The 18,261-nt window shown below is 35.6% G+C and overlaps 3 protein-coding genes across 3 annotated transcripts; 1 reads left to right on the top strand and 2 right to left on the bottom strand.

The window, feature by feature from the left end:
• Positions 1–333: 333 nt before the first annotated feature.
• LOC142529404 (zinc-finger homeodomain protein 11-like) lies at positions 334–1,091 on the top strand. The gene has a single exon (XM_075634938.1). The coding sequence runs from the start codon at positions 461–463 to the stop codon at positions 992–994; it is 534 nt and encodes a 177-aa protein (XP_075491053.1). The 5' UTR covers positions 334–460; the 3' UTR covers positions 995–1,091.
• Positions 1,092–2,865: 1,774 nt separating this feature from the next.
• Positions 2,866–5,410, bottom strand: LOC142529795 (calmodulin-like). The gene is given in 5 exon segments (XM_075635438.1): positions 2,866–3,157; positions 3,159–3,233; positions 3,367–3,447; positions 4,142–4,299; positions 5,178–5,410. Coding segments are annotated over 5 exon segments (450 nt in total). The 5' UTR covers positions 5,254–5,410; the 3' UTR covers positions 2,866–3,097.
• A 1,105-nt stretch (positions 5,411–6,515) lies between these two features.
• On the bottom strand, positions 6,516–17,221 carry LOC142529026 (putative 3,4-dihydroxy-2-butanone kinase). The gene is made up of 20 exons (XM_075634384.1): positions 16,958–17,221; positions 16,322–16,395; positions 16,159–16,222; positions 15,684–15,796; positions 15,527–15,574; positions 12,254–12,325; positions 12,059–12,148; positions 10,923–11,096; positions 10,477–10,560; positions 10,032–10,087; positions 9,713–9,843; positions 9,553–9,645; positions 9,348–9,409; positions 8,915–9,058; positions 8,785–8,828; positions 7,745–7,828; positions 7,563–7,636; positions 7,367–7,479; positions 7,197–7,292; positions 6,516–6,877 (listed from the first exon to the last, which is right to left on the bottom strand). Exons 1-20 carry the CDS (start codon positions 16,995–16,997, stop codon positions 6,752–6,754), a joined length of 1,782 nt encoding a protein of 593 aa, XP_075490499.1. The 5' UTR covers positions 16,998–17,221; the 3' UTR covers positions 6,516–6,751.
• Between the last annotated feature and the right edge of the window lie 1,040 nt (positions 17,222–18,261).

Raw genomic sequence — 18,261 nt, forward strand, 5'->3', positions numbered from 1 at the left:
ATAAATTATAAAATAATATATTAGAAAATTACTCTAATTATGGTAAATCTTGAATCAAATATTAGATAAAATTAGGATAATCGACTAATATTTTATCATTCGAATCAAACATGCATCCCATGTCCCAACCTCGTATATACTCTTTCAATTCCATATATGAAAGGCTATGTTTTGTTTCCACGAGTAACATGGTTTTTATGGTACAACCAGTTTCCACAAAAAAGATGCAAATAAAGGTAAAAAATGTAAAAATAGTTAGGTCAACAGGAACAGTAGAATTCATTGCAACCACGTTTATCTTCAAATTGTATACCCAACAAACACCATTGTTATATACACCACTCCATCTCCATCTCCATCTCCATCTCCACTGCGAGACTAGAGAAAGAAAACACTGTTTCTCTTTCTTTGTGTGTGTTGTGAGAGGGAGAGGGATACACACACACACACACATATATACATGGAGGGAGGAGACAACAGCAGTGGCAATGAAGTATACAGAGAATGCCAAAGAAACCATGCAGCCAGCCTGGGTAGCTACGCGACGGACGGCTGCGGGGAGTTCACACCGGACTACACCACCCCCGGAGGTCTACTCAGCTGCGCTGCATGCGGCTGCCACCGTAGCTTCCACCGGAAAGTCACCTACAGCACAACCCACCGCAGCCAGGTGGTGGGGGAGATCATAAACTACAGCGACGGCAGGGGGTCGGACAGACAAATGGCGGCAGCCATCCCGTACTCCCCGGAGTCCTCGATCAACAAGAAGAGGTTCCGGACCAAGTTCTCGGAGGAGCAAAAGGAGAAAATGCTGGGCTTCGCGGAGAATCTGGGGTGGAAGCTGCAGAGGAAAGATCAAGAAGAGGATGAAATCGAGAGGTTCTGCAGAGGGATAGGGATCAGCAGGAAAGTGTTCAAGGTTTGGATGCACAATCACAAGAACTCGTCCTCTCATTCTGCTGGAAACGCATCTTCTCTTACAGATGAACAATAGATTTTTAGAAAAGTGCTCGGGATATAATTTTTTCTTTTATTTTCTTGCCATTTTTGTAAATTAATTTTATATCATGATTCCTGACAATGTTAGTAGTAATGAGCGAGTGTTCAAATTTCGGATAAAATTGAAAAATTCGAACATTGAATCAAACCGTAAACTGAATTTTATAATTCGAATATAAATATTAAAAACCGAAATCTATTTGATTCGGTTTCGGATTATATATGTTAAAACCGAACCGATCGAAAAAACCGAAATTTTATTAAATTAATAATTATATTTTTATATCAGAGAACGATGAATTATTTTGAATAATATTTAGTTGATTGTTGTTTATGTAATTCATTTAGACTTTATATTTAAATGTTTTACTAAGAAATCATGTAAAAAGATAATATATTAATTTTATAATATATTTATCTTATTAATTTAAATAATTGTATCAAAACCGAAATAACCGACCGAAATAATCGAACAGAAAAAAATGGTTCGGATATCGAATTATATATTTTTAAAATCGAAAATCGAAAATCGAATCGAACCTACCGATGAAGACCTCTAATAGTAATAAGTATCGGGTTTTAATTAGGGAGTTATTATTGTGTGAATTTATTTATTAGAATGGACTTGGACATTTGTTACGACGTTGGTTATTATATTACTCGTCGAAAATGTATTATTTTTTTGACAAGAAATTTGCGGTCGATGCACATTGAATAAATCTTTGAATTTAATTTATATTAGTCAAATTCTGTGCAACGACCTCGACGAAAATGTTGCTAAGATTACACAGAATGCTATCTAGTTCTTTAATCATGCGTTTGATATTTACACTCTAATGTATATTAGTCAAATTCTGTGCAACAACTTCGACGAAAATGTTGCTAAGCTTACCCAGAATGCTATTTAGTTCTTGAATAGGTCTTTTGTGAGACGATCTCACGAATCATTATCTGTGAAACGGATCAAACCTACCAATATTCACAATAAAAAATAATATTCTTAGCATAAAAAATAATTTTTTTTTATGGATGACCCAAATAAGAGATCCGTATCACAAATACAATCCGTGAGACCATCTCACACAAGTTTTTTTCTTAGATCTTTAATCATGTGTGTGATATTTTTAGAGAGTAAATCAAATTCAGTTATGCAATCATATATGTGATTATGTTTTATCGTCCTTCACATAAATATTTTAACGTGAAATTTGATTCACTGCCAATTAACCTAAATTAGGATATAAAATAGTATAGCATTAAACTTTAATGACTGCATATATAAACAACCATGCACGAACCCCATAATTCGGGGATTAAAATGACATTCTCATTATTTATTAACTTCATAAAAAAAGAGTATGTCTTATGTGAGACGGTCTCACGAATCTTTATCTGTGAGACGGGTCAACCATAACGATATTCACAATAAAAAGTAACACTCTTAGCATAAAAAATAATACTTTTTCATAGATGACCCAAATAAGATATCTGTCTTACAAAATACGACCCGTGAGACCGTCTCACACAAATTTTTGTCTAAAAAAAACATAAGAGTTGAATAAAGTAATTAAAATAAGTGGAACAAAAATATTTGATTCAGATAAATTTTTTAAATATAATACTTGTGTTCAGATAAGTGTAGCTATGTTGCCATGCTGGTAGATAATGAAGCTCGACGTGACTAAAAAAAAGTTAGTTTGCAACAATAAAAAACTACACGTTGTAAACAAGTGGGTAAGTTTCAGTGTAAGGCTTAGTTTTATTTAATTTTGTTTTTTTATTTTTCTTATGTAATCCTATGAACTCGATTCAACTCGACACGACGACAACCATCCGAATTGAAAACAAAATTAGCCCACTTCAAAATTCAAAAAACAATACCGAGTGGTATTCATAGGCACTTAAAAGTAAACAGAAGAATGTTTTCGAAGGAACAGATATTGAGGTTGATGTGTCCTTAACAATCTAGACTAAATTCATTGTTCAAGTCCAGAACAGCATAAACGATTATGCCATATAAGACAGATAGTAGGTAGATAGATGGTAGTACCCAATTAACGAATGCTTTCAACTCCAGATTCCATATAATCTCCAAAAATCACTTGGCAAGCATCATTCTAACAAACTCCTCGTAATTTACTTGGCCATCACCATCCACAGTCAGCTTCTCGCATCATCTCATCGACTTCCTCGTCTGTCAACTTCTCCCCAAGGTTTGTCATAACATGACGAAGCTGCGAGATTGGTATGATACAGTAGGTGTACGTTGAAAGATAACGATAAAAGAATCAAGAGACAAAAGCTTTGTTTGATGGGTAAAGTTGAACAGGAGTGAAACTGAGAGAGTGGATTAAAGGATAGAAATACCTCAGCAGCAGAAATGAAGCCGTTTTGATCTTTATCAAATACCTTGAAAGCTTCTTTAAGTTCCTCCTCTGAGTCGGTATCCTTCAAAAAAAAAGAAGGATGTTTAGTTTCCTCAGGATATTTATTTCGTACTTATAACATTTTGAATCTGCTACCCAATCTCAATTATTTAGAATCATTGAGTTTCTCACTTCCCCCCAAAATCATATTCTATTACACCTTTTTATAGGAAGTGGACAACACTGAATTATCAAAGGCATTGATGTATAAATTTCTCTCCATGACGCTAACATCTCCAAGTAAACACTCGATGATGTCATTCACCGCTATCAAATATTCACCCCAGCTAGCTACGAATTCAATGTTAGTGCGTATGAAGTCACTTTATTCAGTAAATAAAGTAAATTTTACCGGCATGGCATGAGCACAAACATACAATCGATACAATATCCCAAACACAGCAATAAAATATCTAGAGTGGTCTTGGTTCTCAGATCCTAAAACTATTTGACTATCACTACGAGCACAGAAAGAAACATGGAAGTTTGGAGATGGAAAGAGCTATAACAATCATAAATGGCAGTAAAAACCAGTAACTCCTCACATATAAATATGAAAGAACTGAAAATGTAACAGCTATACAAATGAATGATAATCCATGTTAGATAATCATATACATAAACCTCATTTTTAATCAGCTTACAGCATATTAATATACCCTAACAAAATCAACCTCTATCAAAAGTAAGTTAAGCAGACCGGAAAGATAAATCACCTTCATCTTTCGAGCCATCAAATTCAAGAATTCGGGGAAGTCAATGGTACCATTTTGATCAGCATCAACTTCATTGATCATATCTTGAAGTTCAGCCTCGGTGGGATTCTGTCCAAGTGACCTCATCACTGTTCCCAACTCCTTAGTCGTGATACAACCTTCAAAAATATTTAAGTATATATGAAACTACACGTTTTCAATAATAATAGAGTTGAAATGCACATAAGTTCCATAAAATACCATTTCCCAATCGAATATATAATACCAGAGATGGGTACGAGTACATAAGATCTTCAAAAAATTACAAACCAAGAACATTATTGTGTCTTTTGCATTCATGATCACATGAATATATTAAATAACATGCAGTTGAAACTACCAATTCTCTTGAGTCTTGAACGAAGAGAATGTATAGTTGCTCACATCCACAACAAATACAAGAATCAAGATCCAATTCCACCCAGACCAAACTAAGCAAATTCTAACGACAGTTAACAAAGGTAAACAATGATTCTGTGAATACTAACACTTCCTACATCATAAACCTGCCAACAGGATAAGAGACCAGACTAAGAACCGGACTAATAACAGAATGTAAATTCGAAAACCTTGATCCATCTAGCAATCAACTCAATCGATGAATATAGTTAACCCATAAATCACTTGCCACAACTATTCAAACCTTGAAATCTTTCAGTTCCGGGGCTTTTTTTCCAGCACCAAACATATAAACCAAAAGAAGCCTAAAGCTACAGCTACATCCATATTTCATAGCCTAACATGCGTAGGAAAAAAGTAGAAAAAACACATAATAAACTCACATTTCTCATTCAATCTCTCGACTTTAAACATTCATTTCACCAATGTAACATATAAAATAACAGAAACGAAGCTGTAGAAGCATTCAACTCATGAATTCTCACTCACCGAGCAGACGCAAAGATCTGAAAAACAAGAGAACCAATCTAGAGCAAAAAATTAGCGAATAGAACTACAGAAAATAGATCGATCGAGAAGGAAAAATAAATCAGTATACCATCGCCATCCTTATCGAAAAGGCTGAATGCTTCCTTAAACTCGGCGATCTGCTCCTCCGTCAACTGCTCGGCCATTCGCTCCCTTGCTAATTTTCTACTTCCCGAAACACAATTGGGGAGAAAATTACACAACCGACGGTTTTCTGGAAATGGTTTTTACGTAAGAGCAGAGTGCAAGTAGCGACTTTCGAGGTGGGATTCTCTTGACAATGCGATCTTAGGTAAGATTTGCTTCTTTGAAAAGGAAATGAAAATTTATGACAATGTAATATTGCGTGTTTTAATAGTATTTTATTTTTTAAATATATTTTGTATTTTATCTATTTTTCAAAAATAGTTTGATTTATATTAATATAAAATAAGATCATAAATCATAATTATGAAAATTGATCAGAGATATGATTTAAAAAACTTTAAACACAAAAATTCTTATTTGATCGTAAAGTCAATTTTATGACATAAAACTCATATTCAATCTCATTCATAAAAAAATATTATTTTATATGCCAAAAGTTATTACTTTTCACTACAGATATAGATCGGGTCGACCCGTCTCACTAATATAAATTTATAAAATCGTATCTAAAAATATTTATAACTTAGTGAGAGATAGAAGATATGTGGGGGTTATCATAATTATTTTTATTTTTCTTTCATAGAGAGACATCTCATTCCAAGTTGTAAAGAATCAAGACTCGTTTTTGTTCGAGATGACAATAGCTTGGGTTTGAGTGTGATTTCATATCCTCCATCTTCATCTTCATTTATTATATTCATCATCATCATCATCTTTATGGGTAATTAATTTCATCCATATCCTTGTACCAATCAGATAATTGAATATTTATATCTTACTCAAATATTATATTACCACATATAATTGCATTTTTCATATTTAAATTATATCGAGTAAGATATGAATATTTAGTAGATAACAATAAGGAATAAAAATTTAATATAAAAATTAGCTAATTAAACATTACAGAAGAAATAACAAAATTTTAGAAACAATTTATTGTAATATCGTTATCTTACAAAAATAGCATCAACCTTATATTAACAATTTTCTTCATATGTTATTCAACAAAAACATATTAGAATTAAAATCAAAACCGAAAAATCATATATATATTCGGGTCGGATATAAGTAAGATTTTTTAAAACTCGTCTTCCTCTTCATACTCAATTACTCACTTATTTAATAAAGTAAAAGTCTCCTCCATATCTTCATTCATTCAGGTCGAGTAACGAACTCTCTCTCTGAGTTTAGAGGAATTTTAATAAAAAAAATTTGTGGTAAAGTTTGATTATTTCTAAATCGTCCACATTTCAAGTAATAGAAACAAAAATAGCTTGTTATAACATAAAAAATTTTAAAGTCAAGAGTACATAGTTGATGGTATTACAATTTTTGTACGACGATAAATGGTACTGCTATCTCGGCTTTATGCAGTAACAGCATAAGCGGAAAGCTCGTGGTTAGAACAAGCAAAAGTATGCTCTATCACAATTTCCTCCTCGAGAACAAAAACGAGACGGAAGGACGCAACGCTGGAAACCTAAAAATTCGCACTCACGATGCATGATACTTATCCTTGACAGCTAAGGCTGCTGCTCGATACCAAGAAGCTGCAGCCATCGCCCCTGGATCCGGAACTGATGCAAGAATGTCTGCCGAGACATATGATGAACGACCCACCTGAAAACAAATCCCAAGTTGATTACTACAATTTTCGTTAGAAAAACATTTGTGCTTATTCTGATCCACCAATTTCATGCCCTCGTTTTTTCAAAAAGAAAGATGGTTGAAGATTGCTGTCTTCTTTTCCTATATTTTGCAGCCAAGCTTTTTGTATCTAGTAAATGCTATATTAATGGCGTTTGAAAATGAAAATATCTTCCACCAATATTTTTACTTTGAAGCCATCAACTATTGCGTCTAAAATGGTTTCTCCTTCAAATGTCATCATGGCATCGAATGATATTAAAAGAACATGCGAAGAATCAGGAACCGTCACCTGTGCTTGCATGCTTTTTGTTGACTCAGCACCTGCAACTGCTGCTTCAGCTGAGACGACAAAGGCATCGACGGGATCTTCTCCAGCAGTCAATTTCTGTCCATGAAGCTTACAGTATTAATTAAATATCAGTTTTAAAAAGGGCTCGCCTAAAATCTGTCGGCTCAAACCTCCTTAAGTACGGAGGATGCCGGAATAAGAGCATCCAATAGCGTGCGGTAGCCAGCACTGGCACCTCCATATTTACTGACAGCAGCGATAGCAGCTTCAAGAGCATTAGCCCCTAAATCACGAGTTATGGTTAATGATAGAGCCAGATACACCAACTCACAAGTAAAAGCCTGACTAAATTCCAAATCATCTTACAATGTAGTGGTGTAACGACTGGATTACAATCCGCTTTCAACTGAGCATATGCCGCCTTAAAGAATATGTCATATCTGTTTTTGAGACAGAAGAATTGTTTTAACTTTTAACTAGAAGTTCTCAGCAAAAATCAATAAATAAGTTGCACAAAGAGATTAGGTTAGAGAATGAGAGTGTTATACAGGATGCCGCTAGTTCCTCCCATGACTTTTCTAATAGAAGATCCAGTTTCTTTGATTGTCTCTGCAGGATCGTTCAGTGGATAACTGGAACAGTTAAGTTACATAAGCAATGTAAGAACATGATTGGATTTAAGGGCAGCAAGATCATATTTAATAAATTAGCCACATTCTTTAACCAAATTTAGAAGTGTGCACTCTATGTTAATAAATAATAACTGAATAAAGGAAAAACATTTTGCTTCAAATTACAGACCGCGTGCATAACCACCAAAGGTAATACAAGATATAAAGATTATCAATCATATAACAAAAACGCAATCAACGAATAGCATTATTCGACACCAATCGCATTTCAACATCTGCCACTAGAGGACCATTTGGAAGAAAAAGAATAAAGCGAAACAAAAACTAGAACAACATTTCGGAGGCAAAAACCACATATCAAATATGTCACCATTCAAATGAAAGCCAAGTAGAAAACATTCAGGAGTGTCAAAAGTTCAAGAGGGTTAAGATACTTTCGCTTCTGGAATACAATTTCAAAGAACATTTTTGTAGACCAAAAACAAAGACAGGTCATATTCTACAGTACCAATATGTTTTCACAGTTGCCGCCTATTACGCTTTTTTTAAAAAAAACTTCCTATTATGCTTTCCTTTTCATTTTTTTACATGAAACAATTTTCCCCTTACATGTGATCCAACATTTCCCATCACATGTTATACCAATATCACCAACTCTCTTTGATGTAAAAGCATGTATTCCCAGCAGGCCCATACCATGATTTCTTTTATTTTTCCATATCCACACATGAGATGTGGTTTGTACCTTGATCATGTTATGAAAAGGCATCATAATAAAACTCCATATTCATAATCATTAAATCTTAAAAAACAGAATCAATTATGAAAAAAATCCAATGGCCAAGAATACAACAGCAACAGAATGTTATGTTTATAATCACACTCACTGCTCGTATAAGCAACAAAGGTAAATGATCGTATAAGCAAGAAAGGTAAATGAGCAAGTGGAAACTCACTATTTTTTCATGTCTTCAAGAATGGCTGATGCACCTCTAAACATCTAATACATCTCAAGAAATCAGACTAAAGTACAAACTAAAACCATGGTCTAAAAAAATATAAGGGAAATATTTTTCCTGCACTTACAGTTGATCCACAGTCACCATCACCAACTTTGCTGTCCCATTCATTTAAGCAGTCTCTGAGATTGATAACTGCGGTAGCTGCTGCTTCGATAACCATTTCAAGAATATAACCCTGAGGACTTAGCTGTTCGGGACGACTAGATGACTGAGAAAAAAGTGAAAGCAATGAGAATCAATGAAGATAATTCCCCAAAGACCATGTTTTGCAAGACTGAACAGCACAAAATAAGACAATGAGGGGGAAGATAGACTTCAGGGACCACAAATAGCCCCAAAATGACCTTAGATAAGACCAATATGGTCGATAAATCCAGGAAGGGATACTGTATTGGTTGCAGGCAATATCTCAAGAACAGTTCAATCATTCTCAACACTGTATTTATCGACAGACACAGCATTTTATTTATCAATAGAAGCACATTAGATTCACATACCTCATCATTCTTTGTTAAACGAGATTGAGGAAGAGGAACAGGAATTTTAACGGGTGGGCGGCCTACAAGAGAGATCGAACTTCATAAGAAATATAGCAACTTTGCCAAAGAAGGGAAATGCAGGCATATTGACAACCAACGATATTGTCCAGCAGCAGTAAAAATCTAGAACGGAAAATCCACAATGCAACAATATGGTACTAACCATCAGCACCAACAGGCCAATTTGGGGCCTTCGTTGGGGCATCCAATCGATTCAAAATCTTTTGGCCTGCTTTCATCACTGTGATTGAAAATCCTGCCAAAGAACAAAATAAGAAGTGAAATTTTTTCATAACAGTAAACTTTGGCGAGCACATACATACCTGCCATATCCAAAGAGGTCATAAAAGACCCAGTATAGACCCTATCAACAGCCAATCCATGTTCCAGCTGCAACACGGGAACAGCTTTTCCAGCTGCGATCATAAGTTCCATCAGAGGAGTGGCTCCTAACCTGCAATCCAGAGAAATGAAAAACGAAAAATTAAAAACATAAAAATGAAAGAAAACGGGCATTCATTGGAAGATGAACGCATGGAAAATTAAGCAGAGACCTTAACGAAAGACACATATTTTCAGAATGAAAACAAAGATGCTCGTAAATCACATAGAGAAATAAGTCACATAGAAGTACAGACTTACCCATTAACCATGAGAACAATTCTACTGCCCCGTGTAATAGGTACATAGTTTGTTTCCTGTCAATATATCAAAATAATCACACCCAAAGTAATAAAAAGTAAAACAAAGTGATTCATGAAATCAAAGTTAATTAAAGTGCATAATGTGCGCGCGCGCGCGTGTAACAATCTTAATCCTGATCCCCACTTGACAAGAGGAAAAAGGAAAAATTGCGACTTTGTTAAAGCCACCCAACTGAAATGTATATATTTTGTCTTACATGAATTTCCACAAACTATGCGGCATGTGCATGTGATCGCTGATAATTAAAAAATTGTTTTCCATATTTACTCTACATGATAACCCCCTCACGTTGTCCAGCACTGAGTGCTCAATGTGGTAGATGGATACTAGTTGATTTGTCATATGAATTAATTTCAATGTTGTACAAAAAATAACAACATACGGTTGACAATATCTGCTTCAGGACATGAGAGACCATAATGTCTACAGGTTGGAGGTCAGCCACAGCAGCCCCTGGCTCCCCATGCTGAAAGAAATGTACAGAATAAGTAACGTCAATTTCCAGTAATATGCAGAAATGCTTATTTGTAAGGAATTTCTTTCAAGTAAAAATGTTCAATAGGTGTTCAATTTGACAAATAAAATAACCATATGTGGAGTCATACTAAGACGCACATGTTATACGATGCAGAAGCACCTGTTATACGATGCATGACCTTTTAAATTCAAACACCAGCAATGAAAAAATTGCATAACAATTTTTAATAATTCAACAAACAACTTGGCATAATTGAATTACCGAATTGAATACACTGAAAGTTAAAAATAACAAAGGCTTTCCACCTCAAGTAACATACATTATTAGTTATAATCAAAGTAATCCCTTACAATTCCAAGACCAAGCTCCATTTTTCCAGGCCCTAAACGATCTGGTGTGACTTGACCTGGCAGTGTGCAAACCGACAATGCAACACCCATTGTGCCAACCATTTCTGATGCCTGTTTAGCTTCAGCAGCAACTTCGGTTAAAGAGAGACCAGCTGCTGCAGCTGCCCCAGCAACCTGTAATTTGCCGTAAGATTTACAAACAATGGAGTTGCATGCAAAATAATAATTGGTTTCATTCGGTAAGAACAAACTCGGTCATCTTAAACAAGGTTGTGGTTGAAAAGAAAATAGCGAAAAAATTACTTTAAACATTTTCACGGAAATAACAACAAAAGAACAAGAGATGGAATAGAGTTTCCCATATCAAATACTAGTATACTTGCAAAATGTTTTCATTCTCACACGTGTTGATTCCATTTTGAGATTCTAAAATTTATGTCCGATTTTCTCAAATACTGAATGGTTTTCCATTTAATTAGCATCCACAAATTTAAATAATTCAAAGGACTTGTTCACTCTTGAACAGAAAAAGAAAAGAAAAAAATCTCTTAACTATTAGTACAGTAAATGGAAAATAGTGACTAAAGCAACATCGGAGGTAACATTCAATGAATTATTTTAACCTTTTCACCATTGCTAGATAGACAATACATAAGTCGATACAATAAACTAAAGAAAAATTTATGTTTTAATATAGAGATAAGTACTCAGCAGTGATAGTAAAGAGAGACAGGGCATTTTGTTCCAATAAAGCTCAACCTTATCTATGAAAATTGCAGAGATGTGGCTTATAATGACAGGAACAAAGATAGGGCATTTTTGTTTCATTAATGCCCAACTTTATCTATGAAACTTGAAGAGGACGTGGCTCAAACAAAATTAAGAGGAAAAAGAAGAAATCTGCAATCACCAAATATTCATGGCTAGTATACATGTGCTTGACGTCAATGGTAAGAACATTAGAGGACGAAAAAGGGTGAAACAAAGAAAACGAATGAAGTATTATACAGATAACATAACTGAATTTCATCCACATCAACAGTGGCAAAATAGACAAGAAATGTGCAGGTAAGCAAACGCTATTACACGTTAGGAAAGATAGCATAGGCAGGATAAAGGTAGGGGAGTGGATCAACCTTATGAACAAAAATAGTGCCGGCTAACCCTCTTCGCCCAGCTATGCCTCTTGGAGGTGGTAGAGCACAGTCATCACCAACAATAACCATCTGCGAACACAAATTTGAGCATGTTTCTTAATCAGATATATGAAATACTAAATCCCAATGTTTAGAATGAATGGTCGTTAGGAGTAAGTTCACAGAAACACATACCTCCACTGCATAACCTTCAGATTTAGCTTGCTCAGCGGCCAAACCAAAATTTAAACGGTCGCCCGTGTAATTCTGTAATGGACAGTAAGTTATATGCACTCCTTAAAAAACTTAGTAAAAAATGGCATACTGTGCAATAGATCATTTGTGTTTCTTGAGGAAGTAAGCATACAAAAATCTTGGAGAATTTTCCATGTAAATGCAATTATATATTCAGATGAAAAAAATTGAAAGATATCAAAGTTGAGGCATCCAAATGGAACAGAGAAGTGTTTGGAGATGTGAGCGTCAGACTTAAGGAGTTGACCAGTAAGATTAATCAGTTGGATGAGATAGAGGCCGGTGGTGTTTGGTCGGAAACGCTAAACAAGGAAAGAAGGGAAGCAAGGTGCGAGTTGGAAAATGTGTCATTTAGAAGTCAAATGGCTCAAGGAAGGGGACCATAACTCTAAATTCTTCCATTCGTTACTCAACAACAGAAGGAACATAGCATTGATAGATAAAGTGGAGTTGGAAGATGGGTCTGTGATTACTGAGGAGAGACAGATTGAAGAGAAAATTAGTAACTTCTACAGGAATTTGTATAGGAAATCGGACGGGGAGGGGGGGTGGGGGACTTTGATGGGGTAGGGGGGTCTTAATGGTTTGGAATGGAGTCCTTTAGAGAGTATTGATGCGGAGGAGTTGGAGACACCACTCGTGGAGGAAGAGATTAAAAATGCGGTGTTTGATAGCGATGGTTCTAAAGCTCTAGGGCCTGACGGTTTCACATTGGCTTTCTTTCAAAATAATTGGGATACAGTCAAAGCGGATTTAATGAAGGTGTTTGCTGAATTTTTTGAAGATGGCATATGTTAATGGAATCACAAACGAAACCTACATTTGCCTCATTCCAAAGAAAAACGAAGCGATTAAGATCAATGACTTCAGACCAAATAGTTTGATAACTAGCTTGTACAAGATATTGACTAAGGTTTTGACAAATAGATTGAAGAAAGTCATGAGTAACACAATTGCGGAGAACCAGTGTGCTTTTATTAAAGGAAGATAGGTTCTCGACTGTTGCCTTGTCGCGAATGAGATTGTGGAAGAATATCGACGTAAGAAAAAGAAAGGTTGGGTGCTTAAAGTTGATTCGGAAAAAGCGTACGATATCGTCGATTGGAGATTTCTAGACTTTGTGTTACGCAAGAAAGGATTCGGTGATAGATGGAAGAGGTGGATTTTTTGGGTAAGTTTCTAATGTTTCTTTTTCAATCTTTATTAATGGAAGGACGTGTGAAAAAATCAGAGGAGAGGGAGGATTAAGACAAGGAGACTCATTATCCCTGTTCCTTTTTAACCTCGTCGCCGATGGTTTGGGGCGGATGGTAGACAAGGCCAGGGCAGTGAATGAAGTAAGAGGGCTCGAAGTAGGGAAAGAAAAAATTGAAATTTCGTATATTCGATTTGCGGATGATACCTTGTTCTTCGCAAACTCACAGAGGCATGTGTTGGCAAGAGTGGAAATACTCAAATTGTTCGGTACCAATTCGGGGTTGAAAATTAATCTGGAAAAAAGTGTTGTGTTGAGATTGAATTTTTCGGAAGAGGAAGTCGTTGATCTGGCATTAACAATTGGGTGCAAGAAAGAAAAGTGGCCGATTAAGTATCTTGGGGTACCCTTGGGAGGTAATCCTACAAATTCGGACTTCTGGGAACCTGTGATATCTAAATGTCCAAAAAATAGCAAGTTGCAAAAAGTCGTTCATCTCAAGGGGAGGTCGACACACGACTGACCTTGATAAAGGCCGTGTTAAGCGCGATGCCATCTTACTTCATGTCTCTCTTTAAAGTGCCAATTGGGTGGCAAAAAGATGGAAAAATTGATGAGGAACTTTCTGTGGACAGAGCATACGGGGAGAAACAGTGTCATGTTGTCGGGTGGGAGCAAGTGTGTAAACCGAAGGACAGAGGAGGACTGGGATAGGGGAATATATGCTTGAGGAATAAGGCTCTTCTTGGAAAATGGTGGTGGAGATGTTCAGTGGAAAAAAGGACGTTGTGGAAAAAGTAATTAAGAGCATTTATGGTCTTCAAGACAATGGGTGGGACATGGGGTTGGCGAGGAATTCGACATTCAGAAGCCCTTGGAAATTTATCTCTCGTTCTTACCCGACTTTTCATCAATTGATTAGGGCGGTGCTCAAACAGGGTAATATCATTCGTTTTTGGGAGGATGTTTGGGAGGGGGGAGTCATTAAAAGACCGATTTCCATCTTTGTTTCAGATATGAACTTTAACCAACAAACCTATCCGTAATTTCGTAGATGTTGTCGATAACAGAGTCAATTCTTTAGTTTTATGGGATGTGAGGTTTAGAAAAGATTTTAATGAGGTTTAGATAGGTGAGTTCGCTAATCTTCGAGAGGTCTTAGAGACGGTCAAGTTGGAGTTGGGTATCGAGGATTTTAGAGTTTGGTTGGGGGATCCCTCCGGGTTGTTTTCTGTTCGATCTTTTTTACAACTCTTTTTTCCCGATCTCAAATTTCACTTTATTCTCCTATTTTCAAAATATCTGGAAAGTACCCGTCCCGCAAAAGGTTCAAGTTTTCTCGTGGATCGTGGCTTTGGGGAAACTGCCCACATGAGACTCGGTGCAAAGAAGGTGGCCGGCCTGCGTTCTATGCCCACAATGGTGTTGTTTATGCCGAAAGCAAGAGAAGAATCAGGATCATCTATTGGTGCACTGCTCTTTCTCGAGTGGCATTTGAATGAAAGTCTTAAAAGAGTTGGGTTTTCAATGGGCATTCCCGAGGAAGGCACAAGACCTATTTATTATGGAGTCAGCCTGTCAGGGTGTCTCATTGCGAAAATATTCTCAAGTTTCTGGTAGATGATAACTCATTGCATATTTTGGTCGATATAGTTGGAAAGAAATAACAGAATATTCGAAGATTTGTCGGAGTCCGTGGACGAAGTCTTCGAGAAAATAAAATTCAGAGTCGCCAATTGGACGACTAAGTTGCCAGAGTATAAACATTTATGTATCTCAGACATAGTTAGGGATTGAAAATTTGCGTGGTCATGATAATAGCGTGATAGTGTCATAGCAAGTTCTCTTGTAACGCTTCTTGCGGATTAGTCATCTGCGTCTATTGTAAAACATTCTACTATTATAATAAAGTTTAGTTTTCTATCAAAAAAAAAAACAAAGCTCAATCACGATAAAAAAAAATTGTACAAGTACAAAAAAGATAGAGCAAAGTATCCAAAAGTTAACAAGTGAGATACCTTGACAATCAAAAGGCATCCCATAGAACCACTCACAGCTCGAATTCCCTGGCATGAAAAATGTAGTGTGTTAATCTAAAAACTATCACAAAAAGAAACCAACTGAAATTTATAAAACTTCGTTTTCATTTTATAAATAATTAGAACTCTGTCATACTGCAAGAATGGAGTCAACAGGAGGAGACGCGAAAACATCCCCACAGATTGCTGCTGTCAGCATCCCTTCTCCAACAAATCCAGCATGAGCAGGCTCATGACCACTTCCACCTCCTGTGCCAAGAATTTAGTAATTTTCATCTAGTTTATACAACTAGAAAGATAATAATTCAAACCCATGCGTTAAGATGTTGGCAGACGTGTCAACAATAAACAATGTTCCAATGAAGCTGTCAAAATTTTCCACCAATGTAAAACCTTACCGGAAAATTTCCCATACGGTGAAACACTTTTTATTATTTGGTAAAAGCACCTGACAAAGCATAAACTCAAGTTTTGCATCCATACTATCCTTTTCAAAACTAACCCAATTCAGGCGTGACAAGAGTTTAGAATGGACAATAACTCGTTTTCCTGATATCTTTATGATGGCAGCACCAAATATAATAAAAACAAAATAGTTAATTAGATCCTACCTGATATGACGGCAACTTTGTCGTATGTAGCAGCAGAAATATCCGCACGTAAAACAACTTTTACCTATATTTGCCACGCACATGAGTCATGCTATTAGATAAAGCTGAAAGCATGTAAGACAACAATTCAAGCTGACTATTGCCAAAATAGAACAGAAATTACTTTAGGAAACCCGTCCAAATACTGTAACCTTGGATAAGTTTCCACCAGACCTTCAATGAACTCCGTCACCACGTCTGCAAACCAAGGAACATGAATCACATTTCCAAATCCTATACTCATACCTACATCCATTGACACGTTTCTAAAGTGTAGTAGGAGTGTAGGACGTGCATTTTATTATTTCATCACCATCCATAAAGTAGGAAGGGATTAAAAGCGTACCACAAACTAAATACTAACAAACATGATAATCCATTACCGCCGCAATCATCTCATGCAAAAACACCGTACGGCTCTAAAAACAGCTGGTGTACCCCAAGCATCAGAAGTAGTACGCCCAGTGTTAAATACGAGATAAAACCAGCAGAACAGAATAGCTACGAATCAAATGAAAAGTCACAGAGAACGAAAAACAAAAACGAGAGATCAAACAAAACATAATGCACAAATTCTCGTTCGCGACATAAACCAAAGTCAAAGTCAATAATCCTTCATTCGAATGTACACAAGCTCAATCCGTCCACAGAAACGAATTCATCAAAGAAACAATAAACAAAAATCGAACGACGAATCAACAAAACGCAAATGCAGGAATACACAACGGAGGAAACGCAAACCGCGTGAAATTTTCGTTACCGTTCGGGTCATTGATGAGTTTTTTGCTCCGGAAATCCATTGCTGATCGCGAACGAAATCGAGACGATCAAAATCTCTCAACGATTCATCAGAAAAACCCCCTCGGAGGAGAGAATTGAGGGCTTGGAATTTTGGGAGAGTGGGCTCTAAAGAAAAGAAGTCACAAGGGTGTTGAATAGCAGTTGATTTATTGAGTTTACTTGTCCGAAAACAACAAAGCGTTAGTTGAGTTTCGATTTTGCTTCTCGTGTTTCTCGCGCATGTCTGTTCATGATCTTAATACAAATTGACTATATATTTTTTTTTCCACTAATTTGGTCGCTATTATGAAATTGGATTTGCTGTGCCTTAACATATGTTGTTATTTTTTTTACACCAGCTGATCATCTCGTTATGTTTGACAATTTTTCAAATTTATGTGATGTCCATGAGACATCTCGTGTAAAAAGTGTCCAGCATTCAACCATAGCAGAGGAATCCTAATCCTAAAAAATTGCACACATTGTCATGTCGGAATCACATTGATGTCGCATAAGTGTCACATCACTATCATATAAAATAATGACTAAAATCGTAAAAATAACAAAAATCGGTGATCAAAATTAAATTTATCAATATATAAAACCAAAATCGCGGAATGACATTACTAATATTGCGATTTTTATTTCATATATATGTAATAACATCTTAAGTTATTGTAACAAAAAAAAAAAAATCGTAAAATCCCTTGGGTTTTCACAATTAAACACATATTGAAAACGATTTTTCTCATAGTGTCGACATCCATACATCATATGTTGTAATTGACGGTATATTTGGAAATTGGGATTATGCTTTAAGACTAATGGTTGATTATTTATTACGCGATAAATTTTTATATAGACTTGTGTTGACATGAGTGTGATGTCATTAATTTATTTAATTTAATATCCATAAATGTAATTCATTATTTGATATTGTCAAATTTCCAGATTTTACCGCGATTTGTGATATTGTAAAAATAATAGTGGAAATTGGCTACTGAAAAGTTGATCATCATGTGTTGAGATTTAAATTTTTTTATAAGTTTTATATTTATATCAAAGTTTTGGTATGGGATAATAAACAAATAAATATTTTTTTACTTAGATGATAATATTTAATTAAAAAACTGAAGTTTAAATATGCGTATTAAATTGAAATAACTTGTGGATGACAGGAGAAAGAAGTGGATAATTATGCATGATTAGTAAGATAAATGGATAAATTTATTTAGAATGTGAGGACAAATTCCATGGAAGAAACTAGTATCGGCAAAACGGGCT

Source organism: Primulina tabacum, chromosome 16 (assembly GCF_025594145.1).
Source record: "Primulina tabacum isolate GXHZ01 chromosome 16, ASM2559414v2, whole genome shotgun sequence".
Lineage (NCBI taxonomy): Eukaryota > Viridiplantae > Streptophyta > Magnoliopsida > Lamiales > Gesneriaceae > Primulina > Primulina tabacum.